At 46.9% G+C, this 21,606-nt stretch overlaps 3 protein-coding genes across 3 annotated transcripts in view; all 3 read right to left on the minus strand.

The window, feature by feature from the left end:
• The window catches only part of mapk8ip1b (mitogen-activated protein kinase 8 interacting protein 1b), a gene marked incomplete at both ends in the record, with an annotated part of 35,603 nt that extends 30,651 nt beyond the window's left edge, over positions 1–4,952 (minus strand). Inside the window, one exon of the mRNA XM_084436842.1 lies at positions 4,864–4,952. Within this exon, the coding sequence (XP_084292968.1) occupies positions 4,864–4,952 (89 nt within the window). The remainder of the gene's footprint in view (positions 1–4,863) is intronic.
• Positions 4,953–11,768: 6,816 nt separating this feature from the next.
• LOC311308419 (achaete-scute homolog 1b-like) lies at positions 11,769–13,798 on the minus strand (the record flags this gene model as incomplete). Its single annotated transcript, XM_084437378.1, has 2 exons — positions 11,769–12,278; positions 13,697–13,798. The coding sequence occupies 2 exons, from the start codon at positions 13,796–13,798 to the stop codon at positions 11,769–11,771; spliced, it is 612 nt and encodes a 203-aa protein (XP_084293504.1).
• Positions 13,157–21,531, minus strand: LOC311308420 (malignant fibrous histiocytoma-amplified sequence 1; the record flags this gene model as incomplete). Its single annotated transcript, XM_084437379.1, has 11 exons — positions 13,157–13,885; positions 14,256–14,323; positions 14,548–14,722; positions 14,893–15,050; positions 15,150–15,655; positions 16,126–16,307; positions 16,400–16,583; positions 16,688–16,982; positions 17,307–18,165; positions 20,219–20,336; positions 21,463–21,531. 11 exons carry the CDS (start codon positions 21,529–21,531, stop codon positions 13,833–13,835), a joined length of 2,667 nt encoding a protein of 888 aa, XP_084293505.1. The 3' UTR covers positions 13,157–13,832.
• Between the last annotated feature and the right edge of the window lie 75 nt (positions 21,532–21,606).

The raw sequence follows: 21,606 nt of genomic DNA on the forward strand, positions 1-21,606 counted from the left end.
TATGCTATGACATGATATATGGCGTTTATTTCACGGACTGTCAAACAGTCAGCGCACTTTTCAAGACACGCAACTACTAAATGTCCTCCCCTTCAAAGGACACGGTTCACATGGAAACATCATACGAGGTATTACCTCGCACTACTGGAAATACCTCGCACTGCAGGAAATACTTGAGCAGAAGGAATGTTGTTCCCTCAGTAGACTCTGACGCCACAGTGTTCAGCAAGCGAGGTTCAGCCAGGCAGCCTTCTCCTCTATTCAGTGTGTGGGGGGGGGGGGGGTCTGTCCCTCTCACGCGGCCATGCAGGGATGACAGCCACCCAGAGTGCTTCACTGCTACCCCCGCACAGCCCCTCTCAACACGCATTAGTATTGCGAGCACAATCGCTAAACACGGCCATGTACCATGGCTCTGCCGATACTCGGTTATAGACCTAACTGTGTTGCTGGGAAGGGGGAAGGCCACCACAACACTGTATGTCTGTTCATCGTTTCGCTACCCGGACTGAAATATCTGGCGTTAGGAAAATACCGATTTCCTCTTTGAAGGCAGGAACGCTGCTCTGAAGTGCAGAGCCAACCAAAGACGTACAGTGTTAAGGTGGTCCTGTGCTGCTGGGGTGTGAAGGAGGCTGATTGGCAGGAGGTTGTAAATCGTGATGGTGGACACAGAGCAGCCGAGCGGCGCTTCCTGTCTGACTTATGGACGGCGAGGGATGAGTGGTCTCTTCCTCCCTCGTTCTCTCTATCCCACGAAGGACAGAGCCATGGTATGTGTGTGTGTGTGTGTGTGTGTGTGTGTGTGACCGTGTGTGTGTGTGCGTGTGACCGTGTGTGTGTGTGTGCGTGTGACTGTGTGTGTGTGTGTGTGTGGGGGGGGGGGAGATAGAGAACGAGAAAGATTGTGTGTGTGTGTGTGTGTGTGTGCATGTGTGCGTGACTGTGTTTGAAAGACAGAGCAGGAAATAAAGAGAGAGCGAGACACAGAAAGATTGTGTGTATGTGCGTCTGTGTGTGTGTGAGAGCGCGTGTGTGTGAGTGTGTGTGTGTGTGTGCATGAGGGGGAGGGGATGTGCCCCGGGGCGAAACGGCACACGTCAGCAGAATTGAGCAACCGGTAAATAATCAGCAGGATGGGGACAGAAACTGAGACCAATTACTGGCCTACTCTGTGTCCATCACAGACTCACTGACTGAATGAATGCCTCTCGTTCAATGCATTTGCATTTCACATTCAAATCTCTCTCTCTCTCTCTCTGATGAGAGTGTGAGCAGGGCTGAAAATGAACACCTGCCAAATGCAGGTAAAATTTCCAATTGGCGACTAGATTTCAGAAGGCTATCTGAAAAAAATATATACTTGGCCGGTAGATTTTTTCATCTACAGTCCCCTTGGCAGGTGACTCACCGTGAGCCAAAAAGTTCATTTTCACCCCTGAGTGTGAGTGTTCAGTATTGGGGGGTTCAGATGGAGGATATGCTGAGTGTGAGCGACTAGGGGTTCTGCAGGCTGAGCTCTGCTCTCTGCTTCAAAGCCAAAAGGCATGAAGATTTTCCCAAGAGGGAACTCAGATCTACAGTTCAAAGACTTCTTTAACCCCACTCTCTCTCTCTCTCTCTCTCTCTCTCTCTTTCATCAGTTCTTTATCTTTGGCATCAGCCTTCCTTTAGCATCCATCACCGCCATGGATACAGCACGTCTGCCAAGAGGGTAACAATGTCAACAAAAGGCGTTTCTTTGGAAACCCTGCCTTCAAAAGCATACGGGCACTCCAGAATGCCTGCTACATTTCGGAGAGATGGAGAGAGAGGTGAAAGGGAAGATGGAGACAGCCGTAGAGAGAGAGAGAGAGAGAGAGATGGGACCAGTCTGCAGCTGTCCTTGGAGGGGTCTCAGATTACCTTGTCACAGTCATCGTCCCCTCAGACACAAAGATTATGTGTTGTGGGAGCAACCAGAAACGAGGGTGTAATCTTGCACCTCTGGTCCTCTTGATAGCCCTACCCCGCAGTCCCTCCATGGCTCCATTGAAAGACACACACACACACGCACACACACACACTACGCTTGGCAGAAATCCACCAGATGATCAGTGCAATTTAAGCAGTGTTGGTGGATCTCCAGCATTGCACCTCTGATGTCTCATCCCCCCCCCCCCGCCCGGACGCTGAGGAGTTAGGAGTAGACCTGTAACAATTATTACATAATCGCCAAACCGCAATTGTGTGACATAATCGCAATTATTTTTTGGAACCGTGATTATGCTTCTTTTTTTTGTGTGCTAATGTTTACTAACAGTGAACACTAACAGTGTGCAATTTCATAATGGTTGCACTTCCAGACAGTGGCTGTTGTGTATGATAGTTAACTATCTTGCTTCTAGAACCTAACAAAGCTAACAAGTACCTAAACTAAACCAGAGGCTTTGGTCTGGGAGCTGGGACTCAACCCTTCTCTCTGCTCAGGTTATAGCTCTCTCTCTCTCTCTCTCTCTCTCTCACTCACTCCTCTATCTCTCTTTCTCTCATTCACTCACTCACTCTCTATCTCACAGTCCTCACTCAATCAAATGATTGGCCTTTGTTGAAGTGTTAAAAAAACACATCAGTAGCAAGAATAGGCCTACTGTAGTTCCCCTGTATGTTTTTAATATATAAAACGCCACAACTCAAGAACCTCAACCCTTCTGGTACCTAGAAACCTCCCACCAAGACATGCTTTGCAAGTGCACCCCCCTAAAAAAAGAAAAAAATCACTAAAAGTCACGCAGGTGCATTAGGTCCTCCACTCAACGTACAAAGAAAAATATATATTTTTTGGTCAATTATGTCATTAATCGCTATTATTTCTGAGACAATTAATCGTCTAGCAAAATTTGTAATCGTTACAGCCCTAGTTAGGAGGGGACTGTCTCCACCTCAGTGTTACATGGAATAGCTCACCCCCACTGTGTTGGTGAGAGGGGTAGAGGGAGAAGGAGGAGGAGGAGGACTGTGTGTGTTTCCGCCATGCTGGGGCTCCAGGACAGGAAAACAAGCTGAACAGATGCCAGCAAGAGAGAACAGGGGTTCTTAAAGGACAATGCTCGTTTTTGACAACCTGGACCTTATTTACGACATATTATAAGAAGTTTGACTCACCGAGATCACTTTAGTGTAGTTCGGAGGCCTGTAGAAGAAATTTAAAATCCAGCGCGAGCCAGTATATCCATGTAATGACGGTGATCGGGGCACCGAGAATGCAGTTTCTCAAAATCTATTTTCGGCCGCTAAACGGTTGTTTTCATCAATCAGATTGGATGAATCGACAGTTGAGATTCCTCAAAGCGAGGCATTGTTGTGGTTTTCAAATACGGGGTCTTTAGCCTCTGTAATATGATCTTTACACGCCTTTCCCCACTTGCTCCAGCACGCATGCGCACAGGCCAGCGCGCAGACTGGCTATTCTCCGGCTACACTCGCGGCTCACATTCTCTGCGCTACGATCGGATTGTTGGTGCCTAGAATATTGTGTGCAATATGGCTGAATATTTGTCAGATTTAGAGGATCTAGAAAATTAATTAGAATATGACGGACGTCCATATCGTTTTGAGCCGCGAGTGTAGCCGGAGAATAGCCAGTCTGCGCGCTGGCCTGTGCGCATGCGTGCTGGAGCAAGTGGGGAAAGGCGTGTAAAGATCATATTACAGAGGCTAAAGACCCCGTATTTGAAAACCACAACAATGCCTCGCTCGCTTTGAGGAATCTCAACTGTCGATTCATCCAATCTGATTGATGAAAACAACCGTTTAGCGGCCGAAAATAGATTTTGAGAAACTGCATTCTCGTTGCCCCCACCACCGCCATTACATGGATATACTGGCTCGCGCTGGATTTTAAATTTCTTCTACAGGCCTCCGAACTACACTAAAGTGATCTCGGTGAGTCAAACTTCTTATAATATGTCGTAAATAAGGTCCAGGTTGTCAAAAACGAGCATTGTCCTTTAAGACTAGGTGGATGGATGGATGGATGGATGGATGGATGGATGGATGGATGGATGGATGGATGGATGGATGGATGGATGGATGGATGGATGGATGGATGGATGGATGGGGAGACTGGAGGATGAAAAGTGAAATGTGATGAAGTTTGGGGTCAGCATAAGGACAAACAACACAGACATCCTTCCAGAGAGAGAGAGAGAGAGACACAGAGAGAGAGAGAGAGAGAGAGAGAGAGAGAGAGAGAGAGAGAGAGAGAGAGAGAGAGAGAGGGGTCTAGACGGCTGGAGGTGTTTGAGTACTCACTGGGGAATATTGATCATATTAGATCTACAGATACTTTGCAGTGGATGTTGACTTTTGCCAAGCTAAACTGTAGGAAAACTAAACAACAGCCTGCCACAGAGAATAGTAAAACAATGATTGAAGTAGGCCTAAACACCAGTGACCCCAAACACCAACGAGTTTATGTTATGTCCTCAAACTAATGTCCAGATACGGCCTACATTTTATTGCCTATAGGCTACAGGCGAACTGTAGCTTGGACAACCGTGTCAAATGTGGAGTCTCCATTCTACTGTCTTCCAGGAACCAGACACGCCCTGGAATATGACATGTGGCAACGACCACAAAAAAACAATCAACGACTTTCATCGTCATGTCTACTGTGCAAATCTTTTAATTCGTTCCCAGTCAAAGAAACCCAGAGAAAAAATCCATCGACGAGCATCAGCATCTTTACGTCTGCAGTGGCAGCAGCGGCATCTCATGGTTCAAAGCCAATGTACGCTACCGCACAGCGAAATCTCTGACAACCGACCACCCAATTGATAAGCGGCGCAGGTAGGCGGCTTACCGCGGTTCAAACCCTCTTACCTGAAACTGGCCGGAGAGCCGACCTGCACGCTGCTGCCGCGGGGCGGACGGCCAGACGGCGACGGTTTTCTCTTCTCTCTGTCCGCCATGCCGTTGTGTAAGGCTATTCATCCATTCGTTACAGTAGCGGCGCCTGTGCTGCTTCCCAGCTAAACCAGAAAGTGGTCCAGCGATGCTGCGATATGAGATCCCACAGACAGGGAGGGGTGGGGAGTGAGGTAAGACGAGTAGATGAGAGCAAGCGTGGGGCTCAACTCAGCAGCTTATCCACGTAAAACAATACCCCTGCAAGACCAATCAATAGAAATGAATAGCCTACACCGTGACTGATCTTCAAGTATCCTATTAGGCTATGTATTTTCATTAGGCCTACATTGGGGCCAATAATAGGCAGACCAAGCTACCACAATATTTCAATAGTTTTAGTCTTCCAGTAGTTTAACAACTCAATTTTGTCTTCAAGTTTAGATAATTGCTTCTTCTACTGGGAAGTATTCTAAATCCTTTATGAAGACTGAATCAGTTAATAGCAGGCTGTACCGATTTTAATTCCACTGCCTGAGGCATGGCAACACAGCATGTAGTCCACCTGAGGGCGCTCTTTGCCTACACAATAATTGTCCACCACCGCAGCAACAGTATATTACGCAACAGCAGTGTGACTTGTCCCCTCTCAGAGTTTGATTTGAACCACAATGAGACTCCAGATAAAACCCTAATACATTTGCCAGAATTTTAAAACAAAATAATATATATGCATTACATTACATTACATCACAGTCATTTAGCAGATGCTTTTATCCAAAGCAACTTACAATAATAGCATTTAACGTAGGAAGTCAGTGTAGTGTGACTTGTACTACTCACCAGAACTCACAAGTGTATCTCCTTTCTAAACAAGTGACTAGAGCATATAGTGGTAAAGGCAAAGTGCAAGAGTAGCAAACTAAAAATACCATAGGTGCTTAAAAGGGATGATCCTCATTCTCCCAATAAGCAGCTATTGCATTTTTAGTTTGCTGCTCTTGTGTGCTAGTGTGTGTGTGTGTGTGTGTGTGTGTGTGAGGAGAGGTGTACACCTCTCCTCGAGAGCAGCACACAGTCGCACCCCCATCAAAGCCCCAACGAGCCGTGACTCATCCATCACGAAGCAAAGCAACTCTCTCCTGACACAGCCGCCCTCCCAGGCCCAGCAACAATGGTGCAGTTGGGGCCCTCTGCCTTTCACAGAGAGAGAGAGAGAGAGAGAGAGAGAGAGTGCAGGGGAGGGGTAGTGGGAGTGAGGCCTCTCCCTCTCTCACCAACCTCTCCCGTTGTCCTGGGACCCTGGTCACCAGTGACCCCTCTTCTGTCCCCCAAGCAGAGGGGCGGGGCCAGTCCGCCCCCCTGCTCGTCTGATGTTACCACTGGAGAGTCTGGTGCCCCAAGAACCCGAGCACCCGCTCGGTCACCTGGTGGGTCGGTCACCCCGTCCTCGGAACAGTGGAACAACCTCTTTCTCGGTCAAGATATTTTACACAGTGAGTAATGGCACATGGCCTATTGAGAGTATGCCTCAAACAGTATTCAATGAACAGCCCCCCCCCTCCCCCTTAAACGTCTCTACATTAATTTCAGGGGCGAACTCAAATTGCACCCCCCCCAGAGACAACCCTCCCACCTCCGTCCCAAAAGAACTCGACAGGAAGCCCCCGGGAGCAGAGTGGCCCTTCAGGCCCGGGCCCCGAGGGAAGAGGGCCTCCCTGTCCCCCCTCACATTAGCGCCACACAATGGGCTCCCCTCTCCGTCGAGTGGCTGGAGGGATGCAATTGATTGGCCGGTGGGGAAATCTCATCGGGGGGTTCCTTTCATAGGCCGTCCGATTGAGGCTTTACACAGCGATTCACCACGGTCACTCCAGCCGCCCTTCCTCAGCTGGCCTCGTGCCCCCGAAGAATGAACACACTCTCTCTGTCAAGCACACACACACACACACACACATTCCCTATGAGACTAGGAGGTGCAGGTGAGGGTTCAGTGGAGGCCTGTGCTATTCGTTTCAATGGCGAGCAAAGCGTCCCTTCATTAAGTCTCATTCATAGTTTGGCGGCGGGCTACTATTAATTTTGTGCTCCTTTATTACTCGCCCTCCGCGTTTTTTTTGTAGATCTCTTTCTCCTGCTTTCTCCGCCCGTGGCCCCTCTCATCCATCTCTGCCTCGCACACGTTATCTGTTTTCTTCTGTGTTAGTTCTCCTTGTCCACAAACAGAGGCCCAGGCCTGAGGGATCCCCTCGGGTCAGCGGGCATGGAGGCGCACAGTCTTATGTGCCAGCAGCAAACACAGCGCAGTGACACGATCTGCCTCGGTCTCTCCCACAACGTATGAAAAAACATCAGTGGTCTGGGAAAAGAAGAGAGAGCAAGAGAGAGCATTGATGTCCTATCGCAAGCCCAGGGCACATGATAGTATATCGGCCGGTTTATTAGATTACTCTCCCCTGTCTTTGATCGAGCGGCGGCTGGCTTTAGGAGAAGCCGGTAACCCCGAGACACGCCGATGCCCTCAGCTCTCAGCGACCTATGATAGATGAGCTAAGGATGATCCTATTATTTCATTTTCTAATTATCACCCATAGAGAGCCGGCCTGGTGTCCAGCTCCAGTGACCCCCCGCGAGGCCCCGCGTCGGAGGGCCAGTCCCATTCCTGCAGACAGAGAAAGGAGGGCAAGACAAAGGTAATTTGATTGTGACTCCGTGGCCCATATGGCGACAGCGATCTGGGGCCGGGGCTGATCACCCATGGACACAGATCAGGCTGCTCCTCCGCCACAATGGCCGCCTCGCCCCCCTAAACAAACACGCTGAATCTGGTTAGAGGGAGAATGGGGAGGCGGACAATGTAGGGGAGCTGATCTGACCCGCAGCTAACATAGCCAAACAGAACAGCCCTCCTCAAAGCAGCCTCTGACCCCCCCCCACACACACACACACACCCCTCAGTATCTCTGGAAGTTGGAGATAAGAACACGTTTAGCGTAAAAGAGCGATCGTTTTATGCAAGATTAAGCTTCATTCTCCCCCTTATATTTCAATATCTTTGGAGGATTTTCTTCAAGGCTCTCCACAGGTTTTGTCCTCCTACGGAGCTCCAAGCTGAAAGGCAGGGATCCAGCGATGTGCGATTACCGGGAGTTGAATGCAGAAAGCTAATTTCAACAGCGGGAAACTTTGCTGGATTCAGACTGATGAATATGTAACTAATATGCCCTCTGAACCGCTGCAGCTGCCAGTGAGAATCTGATCTAAATCTCAACACAGACAGACCTCACAGCCACACCTGATCCCGGAGAGACGGGGCTTGTGGGAACTGCAGTTTTATTCTCTCATGCCTCGCCCTCTTCCTCAGCTAAATCTATTCACTTTCATATTCACCGTATACACGCTTTATTACTAAAGGTGATGTAGATAACATTTTTATGTACAGTAGACAAATCATTAAAAAAGTGCTTTATAAAAGAATTGCTTTCCCCCCCAAAAAAGATTGATTATGAATTGAGAATTTTAAACATTTTGACAGGTCCGAAATGAATGTTGTGTTTATCTCTATCTGAAATGTCATGATATCATGTCAATGTCATGTCAAAGTCATGATTTTCTACATAAAAATTAATCTATAGCACCTTTAAGGAGTTCACATAAACCCATTTGCTCTGGTGCTGAAGCTCTTATGTGAAACCAAACAAACATATCTGTGAGCTGGATTCACTCTACCTCAAGTAGCCTGGCCACAAAGACCAGCGCTTCTATTTCAAAGTAAACAAGGAAGCCATTAGGTTTCCCCATAGACCCTGAGAGGGAGTCTGGAATAGAGACCGGGGAGGCTGTACTAACCCATGTGAATGAAGGGATTAGGCTGGTGGAGAGGATGGTTCATTAAAGAGAGAAGGACAGAGCAGGAAGACCAACAAGGACCATGACCATGACGCATCACTCTCAATAGAGACAAGCAGAGGTTCTGGACAAAGCAGGTTTCATCTCACTGTATCAATATTATGTATATATTATATATTGACTGTATGATGCCCTAGTCTAAAGTATGGTTACTATTTGGTAAGATAACGTGGTATCATGGATGAGGTTATATCTATAGAGGACACCATGCACTCCAAGTGACTGGACTAGGGAGTGAGGGCCTTGTAGGATACCCATGACTAGCAGATTCTGCAGGCAAACAGTGTTTGTACTGGTATGTAGTCCTCGCTAGTTAAAGCACTTGTAAAGCTATTACATTTTAGGAGGTTGTTATCCACATGTATGATGGCATGTAGACCACATCCATAACAATGTACACCCAGCAGGTCTTAGCCCAGGGGCTAGCAGTTCACTCATCCCCACTGTGAGAGCACTTGGCTGGGCTAGAGCCCATGCCAGATGTCCCTTTGGTGAACAGGGGCAAAGGTTGTGAGTGTACTGAAGAACACCCACCACCCCATTAGAACAGAAAGCATTGTAAAACAATCAGCCTAAATCATCCACCGGCTAGCTTATCTAAATATAATAATTAATTTGGTGCTCAAGAAATCTAAAATGGTGCACCCCAGAAATCTTAAAGGTCCCATATTGTGTAGTACCACATAAGGAGGCATCGATTCCAAACGTAATGGGCTGTTGGTTCAATAATCATTAACTACCCCCCATGTCTCATGCTTGGGTCCCCCTCCCCGGTTGACAGTTCCAGGACCCCTTCCTTCTCTACAGGGGGACGGACCGCTTCATTTGGAGTGGGGGCGGGGGGGGCAAAAACAACGGCCCCCCCATCCTTTGTCTGCTTTGACACCCAGCAGAGCCTCAATATGGTCCAGTCAGGGATCAATAGGGAGGCACAATGGCTACGACCTGGGGCTAGCCCCGGAGCACTGAGAGACAAGGCTGGGAGGACAGCTCCCACATGGCAGCCTGCATGGGCCTCTCCACGCCTATAAAGATGGAATGCAAAGCAGAGAGAAGGGAGGGAGAGAAAGAGAGATGGAGAGAGAGAGAGAGAGAGAGACACAGTTTTGTGGCTGGGTACACTACTGCTACCTATGAGATAAAGGTCATCTTGTATTTGGTTGTGCGGTGTTTGTCCAGGCCTGGAGCTTGTGAAGCCAAATCATGTTAATAGTGTGTTACTCAGTGAACATAGCTCACAGTACGGCCCTTTATTAGAGGAACCTAAATATGTCCAGGTCCTAAATGTCCTCTGCATAAATTCCATCCCATCAATGTAGCTGTTGGTGGATGGTTTCATTTTGAAAGTTGTGAAAACAAGCCCGTGTCTGTGGGCCTATGGTTGTACAAGGTACCTGTATTATGTGCAAATAAACTCTGTATATGTAAATAGGACAAATAAACTCTTCCTCTTGAGTTTGCTTCCTTTGACTGTGTTCCCTCTCCACAAAGCCATGGTGCTGATTCATCAGCGTTGATGTTAAAGGGACTCATGGCTTTGACAGGTGTTCATTATGGACGAGTCTGGGTCCCTCGGGCAGGTGCCATGCAGATGTGTTCTTTGGCTACTGTTGGAGGAGGGCTTGCATTCAAAGATGGAGTCCAGACTTGGCCACCACTTGCCCTCTTGCACTCATGGCCCCCACATCGAAGTAATCTGATTGTCCAATCAGATTTGTTCTTGATGGCAGAAGATGATGAATAAGGGGCTGTTGCTGCTCAAAAGAGCCTTTGTGAGGGCCGCGGCTCACGCTTTTCACTGGGCCCCACGGAGGCAGGGAGGAGGCTGGGGGGCCTACATGCTGAAGGAGGCCTGCAGTGAAGCCAGACCTGGAGAGGTACAATGGCATATGCAAATGTCTGTACCCCACTGAACAGTGGACCGAGGCCAGGGCTCTGTATTAGGGCCAGTGAAGTTCAGGGCCCATTCAGCGAGGGAATGGACTGTCATTAATACACACAAACACTGAGATACACACTCAATCACAATTTCACAAACACACACACACACACACACACACACACACTGGGCTTGATATACTCAGGGGTTGTTCAGTAGAGACAAGTATCTTTTCCATACCAGAGCCTCAAAGAAAACGTACTCTAGAATATTTTGGGGGGGATGGAGCACATTACAGTCTACAACCCCAAACAAACAAGAACCTCAGTATATTAAGACACTAATTGGATCACAACCTCAACCCAACTCAACTTTTTCTTTTGCTTTCATTTAAACAGTTTAGCATAAAAGGACTGTTTTTGTGTTTTTTTGTAAATAATTGAATGAATCAATTTAGCAACTGTTTCGTCCACTAATCTTTCTACTCTTCACATGAAAAATAACCCTGTGCAAAATGCAAATGTAACACACAAAAAAATCTAAATACAAATGTAACACAAAAATATTGTATAAATAGAAAGAAATCTTTATTATGTTGAACAAAGTACAAAAATAAGCTCTATTAAATTACATATTTGTACAACGGAATGGTATAAGTGCATCTTTTAGAAAATGTAATCAATGAGATAAAGTTACCAGATACTGTCATTCAGGAAGAATGGATACCCACAGCAATCTTAACAAGCAGCAGTCCCAATGTAATCCACGATGGATAGATGATGTCATTATTTCACTGTTCATGTAGAGTTCCATGGTGAACCATTCATCCTGTTTTGGGCTTGTTGTCCACTGCCATCATGTCATATGTGTGTGTAACACCTGTTTGGTTCCCTAAAACGCCTCTTTCAGCACCTGTTGTAGAAAAGGAACAGCTGGTTAGAGACCTGATATGTAAGCATTCGATCACAAACATACCCGAGGTCCCCTATTCTCCAGCTCAAATAAGCATGCGCCATGCCAGAGTGCTTCACCCTGGGATTTCTCAAGACTATAGTCAAATATTTTGTGGCTGAAGAGGGGCGTGTTCAGCAGCCTACCTGTTGAACCAGGTGGTGAAATCCAGAAGGTCGTGTTCCTCAGAACTCAGGTGCTCGTAGCCGACCCCTTCCTCCTCTTCCCCCGAGGAATGGGGGGACTCCTGTCCCGCTGAGTAGCCGCTGGAGACGGTAACGGAGGGGGACAGAGCACTGCCGCTGGGGAACACCGCCGACACCGCGTCGTGCTCGTCCAGCAGGTGCTGCAGGGCGCGGATGTACTCCACGGCCGATCTCAGCGTTTCCACTTTGCTTAGCTTCCCGTTATTGGCGGCGCCGCTTGGCACGTGCTGGCGCAGGGTCTGGAAGCCTGCGTTCACCTGTCTCACTCGGTTTCTCTCTCGCTCGTTTCGTCTGACAACAGACGAAGACAGGTGGTGTTGCTGCTGCTGGGGGAGCACAAAGTTCAGTCCGGCGATGTTTGCCCTCCTTTTGCAGCGCAGCAGCTGCGGGGAGCTGGAGCGCTGTCCTTTCAGCACCACGGACCTACTCTGCCGCGGACCGCAATCCTGAACAGAGACAAGAGACGGAGCTTGTCTGTCTGAAAGTCTGAGAGAAAGCGCACATTGCGTGATGTGTCTGGTCGTGATGGTAGAGGTCGTGGTCTCCTCCATCTCTGTAGGATTTTGCCCCGAAAATGTGGTTCCAAAAGTCCTGAGGCACAAACGTAGAAGTCCCAGTGCGTCCTGTCCTTCTAGAGTAGGCGAATCGCTCTTTGTAAGGTTGGTGATGTGGCCGTTCAAGCTAGGGTTCCCCCTTTTAAACATACGCCTCCTCCTCTAAACTTTTGAGGCGCACGCTTCTGACTGAGTCCAGCCCCGCTGTGTGATTCTTTGGTACGTCGGGCTCGCGAGCCAGGCGCGTGTCCACAGCACACCATGGGCACGCTCATTTCCATACCAATTATGGCACATCGGAAGCTCATTGGCTGGTTCAAAGTATGCGGGGTAGGCTGTTGCTGTCTTTTGTCATGGCCTGAATCTCGGTGTTGCCTTGAACGGGCCCATTCATCTCTCCTTCTTACATTTATTCCTCTATTTATCAGGCTACACGATGGTTATACTCTACATCCACAATTATACTTAGATACCAATATACTTCTCTATAGCATACCAGAAGGATGTGAGGAAATAATGTGTGCAAATGTATAACATATCAATACATAATGATGGTGAGTGCTTCACATGAAAGTAGACATAAAAATAAACAAAAACAGAAGAATACGATGGAAAGTGTAGAGGGATACATTGGGAGTCAACGTCACCTTTATTAGTCAGTTATAAACCTTCTTTATTGACAATTAGGACTTTATTTGTCAGTAAAAATGTTTCAGTGAACACCTGGCGGTTCTAGTAAAACTTGACACACCCACCATGCACGTGTCTGTATCAGTGCTGAAGTTGTGCTCCTCAGGTGTTCCATCATAGCTCAAGTGTTCCATCATAATAATAATAATAATAATACATTTTATTGTAAGTGTACTTTACATCGAATGAACAATCTCAAAGTGGTAAGTAAAAACATTTAGAAAAATGAACGCTTCATACATGTAGGGCTAAAGCTAGCATTCTTAAAAACAAAAGGTTTTCTTAAAAAGATGGGGGTTTAGGCCTTTTTTAAAGGCATCCACAGTCTATGATGCCCTCAGATGGTCAGGAAGAGCGTTCCACAGACTGGGAGCAGCGGAGCAGAAAGCCCGGTCTCCCATGGTTCGGAGCTTGGTCCTCGGGGGCTGATGGAGGTTGGCCTGTCCAGAGCGGAGCTGTTGTGTGGAGGATTGGGGGGAGAGCAGCTCTTTGAGGTAGAGGGGGGCATTTCCATGCAGGCACTGGTTGGTAAGCATGGAGACTTTGTACTCAATCCTGAGTGGGACAGGAAGCCAGTGAAGGGATTTGAGGACGGGTGTGATGTGGTTGTATTTTCACACTTTCATCAGGATCCTAGCAGCGCTGTTTTGAATGTACTGCAGCTTCTGGATGTTCTTGCTAGGGATCCCGATGAGAAGAGCGTTGCAGTATTCCAGCCTCATAGCTCAGGTGTTCCATCATATCTCAGGTGTTCCATCATATCTCAGGTGTTCCATCATATGTCCTCTCCTGACATGGAGGCTCTGGAACTGGGGAAAGAAGACACAATGGTTAGTTCCCTATCGGATATACTACTACTACTACTACTACTAATAATAATAATAATAATAATAATATTATTATTATTATTATTATAAAATGACGCAAAAAACAAAAGAGAATAAAATTAAAAGCACTGAAAACAATACCATATAATAGAATAGAGTCAAAGGGAAGAGAATCGTGAGAATAGTGTGTTCAATAAAACAAAACTACAATAAAAAAAAGAAGATTTTACAGAAAAAAATGTTTTGAGAACACCCTTAAAAGATGACACTGATTTAGCCCTGATTTAGCCTGTCTGAGATTCTCAGCAGGGAGTTCCACAACTGATAAACTCATTTACTGTATACACTGTACCTTTAGGGAACAGCAGCTCTGTCCGCCGTGTGTGTCCTTTCTGGCAGACTAGCTTCTCATCCTGCACACTGTTCAACAAGCACCATGCGAACATTATCATCCAACAGCTCCAATGTAAATGCTTGTATGTCTGGTTTTCACTTAGTAAGTAAATGGTTATACTGTATACAATCTCTGAAAGCAGGTGGCTATATTGTATACAATCTCTGAAAACAGTAAAAAGACTACAGATGCTCTACCGCGATTTCAATCAGTGCCTCTGAGGAATCCCAACCAGCGAAACACTACTCACAGGTTATACACGTCTGTGTTGGTGAGGTCCTGCCAGTCCCTCCAGGGGAATTTGAATGTGCAGCCTTTCTCCTTACAGGGGCTGTAGACTTTCTGGGTGTGCCCTGGCCACTGCTTCCACAATGCCGACAGCTTGGACATTACAGCCAGGATCAGGTCCCAGCACTGACGGAACCCTGTCAGAGGAAGACAGCCTTTGTTGCGTGAAATCTTGGACTTTTGTTAAGAGCCGTACCGTGCAACACTTAATCAAGTCTGGTTTGCTGGTGATCAATGTTTGGTTTGGAGTTGAGGACCTACTGTGCTTTACATATAGCTTTGGAATGGTCTGGAGGAGATGTCTCACCGTTGGTTTCAGGACTCTTGCAGCGTATCTCTATGTAGTGGTCTTCATCCTCTATGCGCCTCTCTCTCAGCAGGACCAGCTTGTTCCCAGAGCAGAGCAGACATTGGTCTTTCCCCACCCAGTGAGTTGGATACAGGGAACATGTCTTGATGATCAGCCTAATATTAAGAGGAAATGCTTTTCCATCAGTGACGTCCCTTAAACCCAACTACTACAATCTATGATAAAGAGGAAACAGAGCAGTGAGAGAGAGCTACCTGTGGAAGAAGCCGTGAGGGATCGCAGGGAGGAAATAGACCTGGACATTAATGTCTTCCAGCTTGTCCTCTCCCCATTTCTGGACCACCACCTGGTTGTCCTGCAGGTAGCCAGGGAACAGACAGGCTCCGTCCGGGTCTCTCTGGCTCACCCTGACCGACTCCCACGTCTTCTGCCCGGGTACGAACTCTGGGGCTTTGGGGTTCAGGTGGCTCCCCACCTTCGTGGGGAGGCACACCTCGAAGTGCTGCAGCAGGCTGAGCAGAGTCCCTTCCTCGGTTTTGGTGCCGACCACCTCGGTGACCAGGTCCTCGTCCTCTTCTGCCAGGCCCAGGCGGCCCAGCTCCCTGCGGACCAGGACGCGTGTGGCCATGTTGGGCAAGGTGCCTCTGTCCAGGAGGTCGTCGGCCCAGGCGCTCCTCTGGAACACCAGCGCCCCCTCCTGTCTGAGCAGCTCTCTGGGAAGACCCTCCAGCTGCTTCGCCAGGTCAGGTCTGACTATGGTCTGGCTCAGGGGGTGTAGAGGAGTGGATGGATGGATGGATGGATGGATGGATGGATGGATGGATGGATGGATGGATGGATGGATAGATGGATGGATGGATGGATGGATAGATAGATAGATAGATAGATAGATAGATAGATAGATAGATAGATAGATAGATAGATAGATAGATAGATAGATAGATAGATAGATAGATAGATAGATAGATAGATAGATAGATAGATAGATAGATAGATAGATAGATAGATAGAGAGATAGATGTCATTTAGCACTTTGAATGAGAATTGTTTGAAAAGGTCTCTCACTATATCTGGAGTAGATTTATTGATTAGAATTACATTGAATAACGTTTCCAAAAGGCCAACATTTACAGGGAGGGGAGGACTCTCTTATGTCTTATGACTATTCCTTGTGGCAGAGCCCTTGCTGTTCAGATACTAGAAACATCTCTGATTCTTTCCAAATCTTACCTTGAAGAGTGAGATGAGGAATGATGGCTGGATGAACACTTGGTCCTTCAACGCAGTAATCTCCTCATACCACACTATGATGCCTATCCTATGAAGGTAACGCAGGATAGAGTGGAGACTCTCGCTGCTCAACTCCACACAGTCCAAAATGAGGTGCCTTAAGTCATCAAAGGGCATTATTCCTTAAATAGGAGAAAGAGGATATGAAGGATTAGGCTCAAGTGAGAAGGCGTTTAACCTCTTTATCTTGACTAACAGCTTCAGGTTGACTAACCATGCTTTGGAATAACGTTGTCTTTAACAAGCCCCTGAATGGCTAACTCCACATCTCCAAAGCATTTGGGCAGCGTCTTCTCAGCACAGGGAAGGGTGTGCTTTCTGATATGCACCATGATGTGATCCCTGAGCTTGTTTATCTCTTCAGGCCTGGTGCAGTCAATGGCTATGAGATCAAGGACCTGAGCAGAGGGCAGACACCTACTGAATGAATCCCCAAAACAAGCTATACAGTATGAACACGTGAACATGGTCTTAGTACCCAAATGGACCCAGAAAACACTACCTGTAAGTTGTAATGCAGAAGTGTCTCCAGTCTTTCCAACTGGTCAGAGAACAGTTCACAGTCTCCCTCTTCCAGGGTCTTCTTTTGTAGTTTAAAGACCTCCTTCCTCTCTGCTAGCATCTTTTTAACCTTACTGTCGATGTCCATCTTCTTCTCCCTCGCCTCGTCCTGCTCCTGGCACTGGTCACAGTGAGTTCCCACCAGCAGCACCACAGAATCAGGCACGCGCAATTGGATGTTGTTGATCCAGAAGCAGACCTTTTCTTTGTAAGACTGGGGGTCTTTGATGTTGTAACTGGGACACGAGCAAACATATGTCTAATCATATACAATTCAAGATTAATGTATAGATTAAATTAAAATGAATCGACTAACTTATACATAAAATGCTTTATAACAACAACAACAATCATAATAATAACATATTGTTATTATTATTTGTGTCATTATTATTATTACATTCTTTTTTTATTATTATTGTTTATGTTATTATTATTATTATTATTATTATCATTAGTAGTAGTAGTAGTAGTAGTAGTAGTATTGTTGTTGTTATTAACATACAATGAGTGTAATTCCCTTAGCATACTGTATATATATCTACTGTATATGTGCTTACCTGGCCAGGTCAACAGCGAGGATGACGAGGGCTCGAGGAGTGATGAAGACATGGTGAGTCAGGTAATATTCCTCCTGTCCTGCAAAGTCCCAGAAGAGGAACCTGACCCCCTCCATCGCCAGCTCACAGATCTCGATGCCCTCCGTCCGGTCCTGCACCGCCACACTCACCGGCCCTCCGTGACGCAAGCTCCGACACAGCGTGGACTTCCCCGCCATGGAGGAGCCCAGGAACATGGTCTTCACGGTGCAGGCCGTGGTCTGTGTGTCTGGGTTCTTCTCCATCAGGCTGAAGTAGTTCTGGATGTCCTCCACCCCGCCCACACACACCTCCTCGGGCGGGGACCTCAGGGGGTTGCCCTTGGCCTTGAACAAGCTCAGCTCGGAGTCCTGGAACAGTTGGGGAGGGAGCTCGGTCAGTTTGTTCATCTCCACCAGCAGCTCCCTCAGTTTACCGAGCCCCACCAGGTTGCTGATGTCGCTCAGATTGTTGTTGGAGAGGTTGAGATAGTCGAGGTTGTGGCATTGGCCCAGGTCTGAAGGTAGCTGGGACAGTTTGTTGGTGCTGAGCTTGAGGAAACTTAGTTTCCCCAGGTGAGGGAAGACCCCCTCGGGGATGGAGCGGATGCTGTTCTGGTTCATGTAGAGCCTCTCTAGGAACCGCAGGCTCCTGATCTCCGTAGGGAAGTCGACGAGCTCGTTCCTGGACAGGTTGAGCTCTCTCAGGTAGATCAGGGCGGAGAGCCCATTGATCTGTTTCAGCTTGTTCCTCTGCAGGTCAACTCTCCTGGCCTCCTCTAGACCCTGAGGGAGCGCTTTCAGCTTCCTCCCAGAGAAATCCCAGTCCTTTTTACTCTGCCCTGAACAGAGAACATACAACATCAATCTTTGTTTACCTCTATTCAAACTAGAGTCATTTCAGAGAGATGTCCTATTTGCTGTCGTGTTTTACCCATGTAATAATACCTTGCTTTAAGCATTCCATACCTAACTACCTGCTGTGTAGGCGAGACAAATCGAACTACAGGAGAGAATTTTGGAGTAGTTTGGCGGACACGCCCCTTTTTGGGGTGAATATTATTATTATTATAATAGGCCTACTTTCCACATAGTCTGATACATGTATTTGTTCAGTAGGCTACTAGCGATTGCACAGTCAAAACATTCATCTGATCAGTTGATACAGTAGGATACAACATGGTTTTATCCTTTGCCTGACTCATTATTTCAGGATTTCATGTGAAGGATCCACTGCACCCGGACTATGTTCCCTCTATATTCCCGGACCGCCAGAGTTCAGACAGGAGGAGAACGGAGAAGCTGAGGCGGTACAACAACGCCCGAAAAAGAGAAGTGAACGCAATGATGAAAGGGAACCGTCCGTCTGCTCCCCCTCTCCCCTGTTCTTCCTGGCCATAAAGAGGATGCATCCAGACAGGAGAATGCGGTTGCGGTGGCCAGCTACACGATCGTGGATGGTATTGGCATTGGGACATTCATAGGGGATGTCTACATTGTTGATAATACATATTTAGAATCTAAATAAATATTTAGAATCTAATTAAAGGCATCTGTATTGCGAATTGTGTGATAGCTTTTTTTTTTCTTTTTTTTTTATACAGATCATGTCGTGTATGTTTTACTTGATATAGTACAAGCCAGTTAGCACTAGCTACCGTTAGCTTTGAAGCTAACGTGACTTCTGTTGCCATAGGTGACGAGTTCAGTACGTTTGCTTGATTGAATCTACGGAGTCTTCCGCTGGTCCCACTGAACTCCACATTCCCACATTGTGATGACGCTGCTGTTGTTGTTGTTTTTTGCCTACTCTAGGCCTAGTTCCAGTGAATACAACTCAGGTCCTACTAAGGGAATTTATGGTTACGCAGTCTCCTTAAACAACCACAATAACTTAATTTCATCGATTAATGCAGCCTATGTCATAGCAGGCCACTGATGGACTTCACTATTCCTGAATCCTGTCGCATTGGTTCATCAATAAGAAACATGACAGTAGCCACAATACCTTGTAGTTGATAGACTAGTTTTTAGCTGGTTAAAGTCAAATTCATGGTACTTGCCATTAGACCGAGCCATTTTCCCGCAGTCTCACCTCCTACACCGGGAAGTGCTGGTATAGCTCTGGTTAATCTATGGGTTATACGTGCTTCATTTCCTGGTTGTTTTTAGAGGTGGACCCAGTTTCAGATGTGGGATTATTTCTATACTTTCAATGGTTTTTTATTGGCATGCATACCTGGGTGTAGCCTAAACCTACAACAGAAATGCACAACCTATTTTCTATGAAAGACATTGATTTTGACAAAAATGAGTTTCGGTATTCTCTGTGTCACAGTCATACTTTCCTATCATTTCATTGAAAACCCCTCGAAGAGTATCGGTTTCTATCACATGACTGGTACAGTCAGGAAGAAGAATAGCACTGATATAAATGACATGCTGCCATCAACTGGACACTTAAGGCAACTACAATTCAGAGTAAAACGAGGGGAGTGATGCTGTCCATGTTCTTGTCTGGCACCTGGCATTGGTGAATGTAGCAGCGCTCTTTCTTTGATGAGTTCTTCTCTTCGCAGCTGCAAAAAAATAAAACGGAATACAGTAAGCTATAAAACAGATCGCTTGAACTTCCATATGAGGGAGATGGGATCAGTCTGTTATCTCTTGAATGTCTATCTATTAGGAAACGCATCTTTAGTCAGCATACAGCCTATGGGCTTCCACATGCTGAGAGAACAAAGGCAGAGAACACATTTATAATGCTCAACAGCATGTGGCATGGCCACTAAATTCATATATTTCAAGATTTCAAAAATGATAACGCTCGAGTGCCTTTGCCATCTTCTAGCATGCCATGCCACACACACCCAACAGTATAGTGGAGGCACTGACCGGTGAGGTGTAGGATGGGGGGTATGGGCTCCTGGCAGCCCTGGCGCCCCCCCTCCGGCTGTGCCGTGTGCCGGTAACCCTGCAGGACCACTGTGTGCTGGAGGCCCACGGCCGACTGCTGGTGGTGGAGACAACATTAGCAGGTTCAGAGAGGAGATCCAGCACGGACCCCCTCCTCTCCATCCTCCATGGAGATGCCTGAGCCAAAGGGGTCACCCTGAAGGTCATAGGCCTACTAAAAAGCGTCAAGTAGGCTAACATGACGTTACCACCCCAAATGTATGCATCCAGCTTTATTAAGAAAAGCAACTCAGAAAATTGTACAGTTAGTAGGTTTGAGTGACACCAGGTGAATCGTATCTCCTACAGAGTGTGTTAGGAGAGCTGTACACTCTGGGCAAAACCTGTCCCCTTCAGGAACAATGTCTGGGGAGTCACTATGAGTCAATATGGTACCTGAGAACATACAAGCCTACAGATCATAGGTTCAGATTAACACAGATTAAGCGTTGAGTTGATTGTGTTTTAATAGCAGCTAGCAACCTGTGTGGGCATCATGTTGAGGGTGGTACAGAAGGTCAAGAGGTCGGATAGCCTTAACCTGCCTGAATCACAGCAGACACACAGCAGCAGCAGGTGTCTTCGGTGGCTCCTCCCACATGCCTCGCGTGACCAGTCCTGTCCCCTCCTCCTCTTGCTCCTCCATTGGACCGTTGCATCATAGGTCTTGTGATTGGCTCACATTACATGTCCCTAGGGCTTAAACTGAGCTGGGCAAATCCGCCCTTTATTATTACGCTCCTGCCGTCTGGAACTTATTGCAATTGGACTGCTTAGTTTCCCTCTGTGATTTTGATGATCTTTTACTTTTCGATCATCTTACTTCTGATTGTACGTTCTAATTGACTGAGTTCATCCTGTTCCTTTTCTTCTAGTACCTGTTTTATTGTATGACTTTTGCCTTGTTTTTATTTAGTTTTATTCCCTTGCGTGTTTGTTGTTTTTAATGCACTGCTCACCACTGTAAATGAGACCCACACCTCAGTTGATTTTCTCAAGTCAAAATAAAGGTCAAATGAAATGAAAAAAGAACCCTGTCTCCGCCTCTTCATGTTGATATTCAGGGGTACATTATAGAGCATGAGCTTAAGAGCTGCCTCGGTGCGTGTGGCAGCCAGCAGCCCGTTTTAGATGTGAACACTAGCCAGCCACCCGACAGTGATGGGTCTGCTGGAGCATCTCACACTGAAGACCTGGATCTCTGCATAGTGGACTGAGGTGCTCAGAAAGGGTGCATGCTGGGGGATAGTCATGATAGGATGTCGACTCAACAAAACAAAGCGCTGACACAACTAGAATATAGTAATTCAGCTTTATTGCATGTATAC

Source organism: Borostomias antarcticus, assembly GCF_949987555.1.
Source record: "Borostomias antarcticus genome assembly, chromosome: 4".
NCBI classification, from domain to species: domain Eukaryota; kingdom Metazoa; phylum Chordata; class Actinopteri; order Stomiiformes; family Stomiidae; genus Borostomias; species Borostomias antarcticus.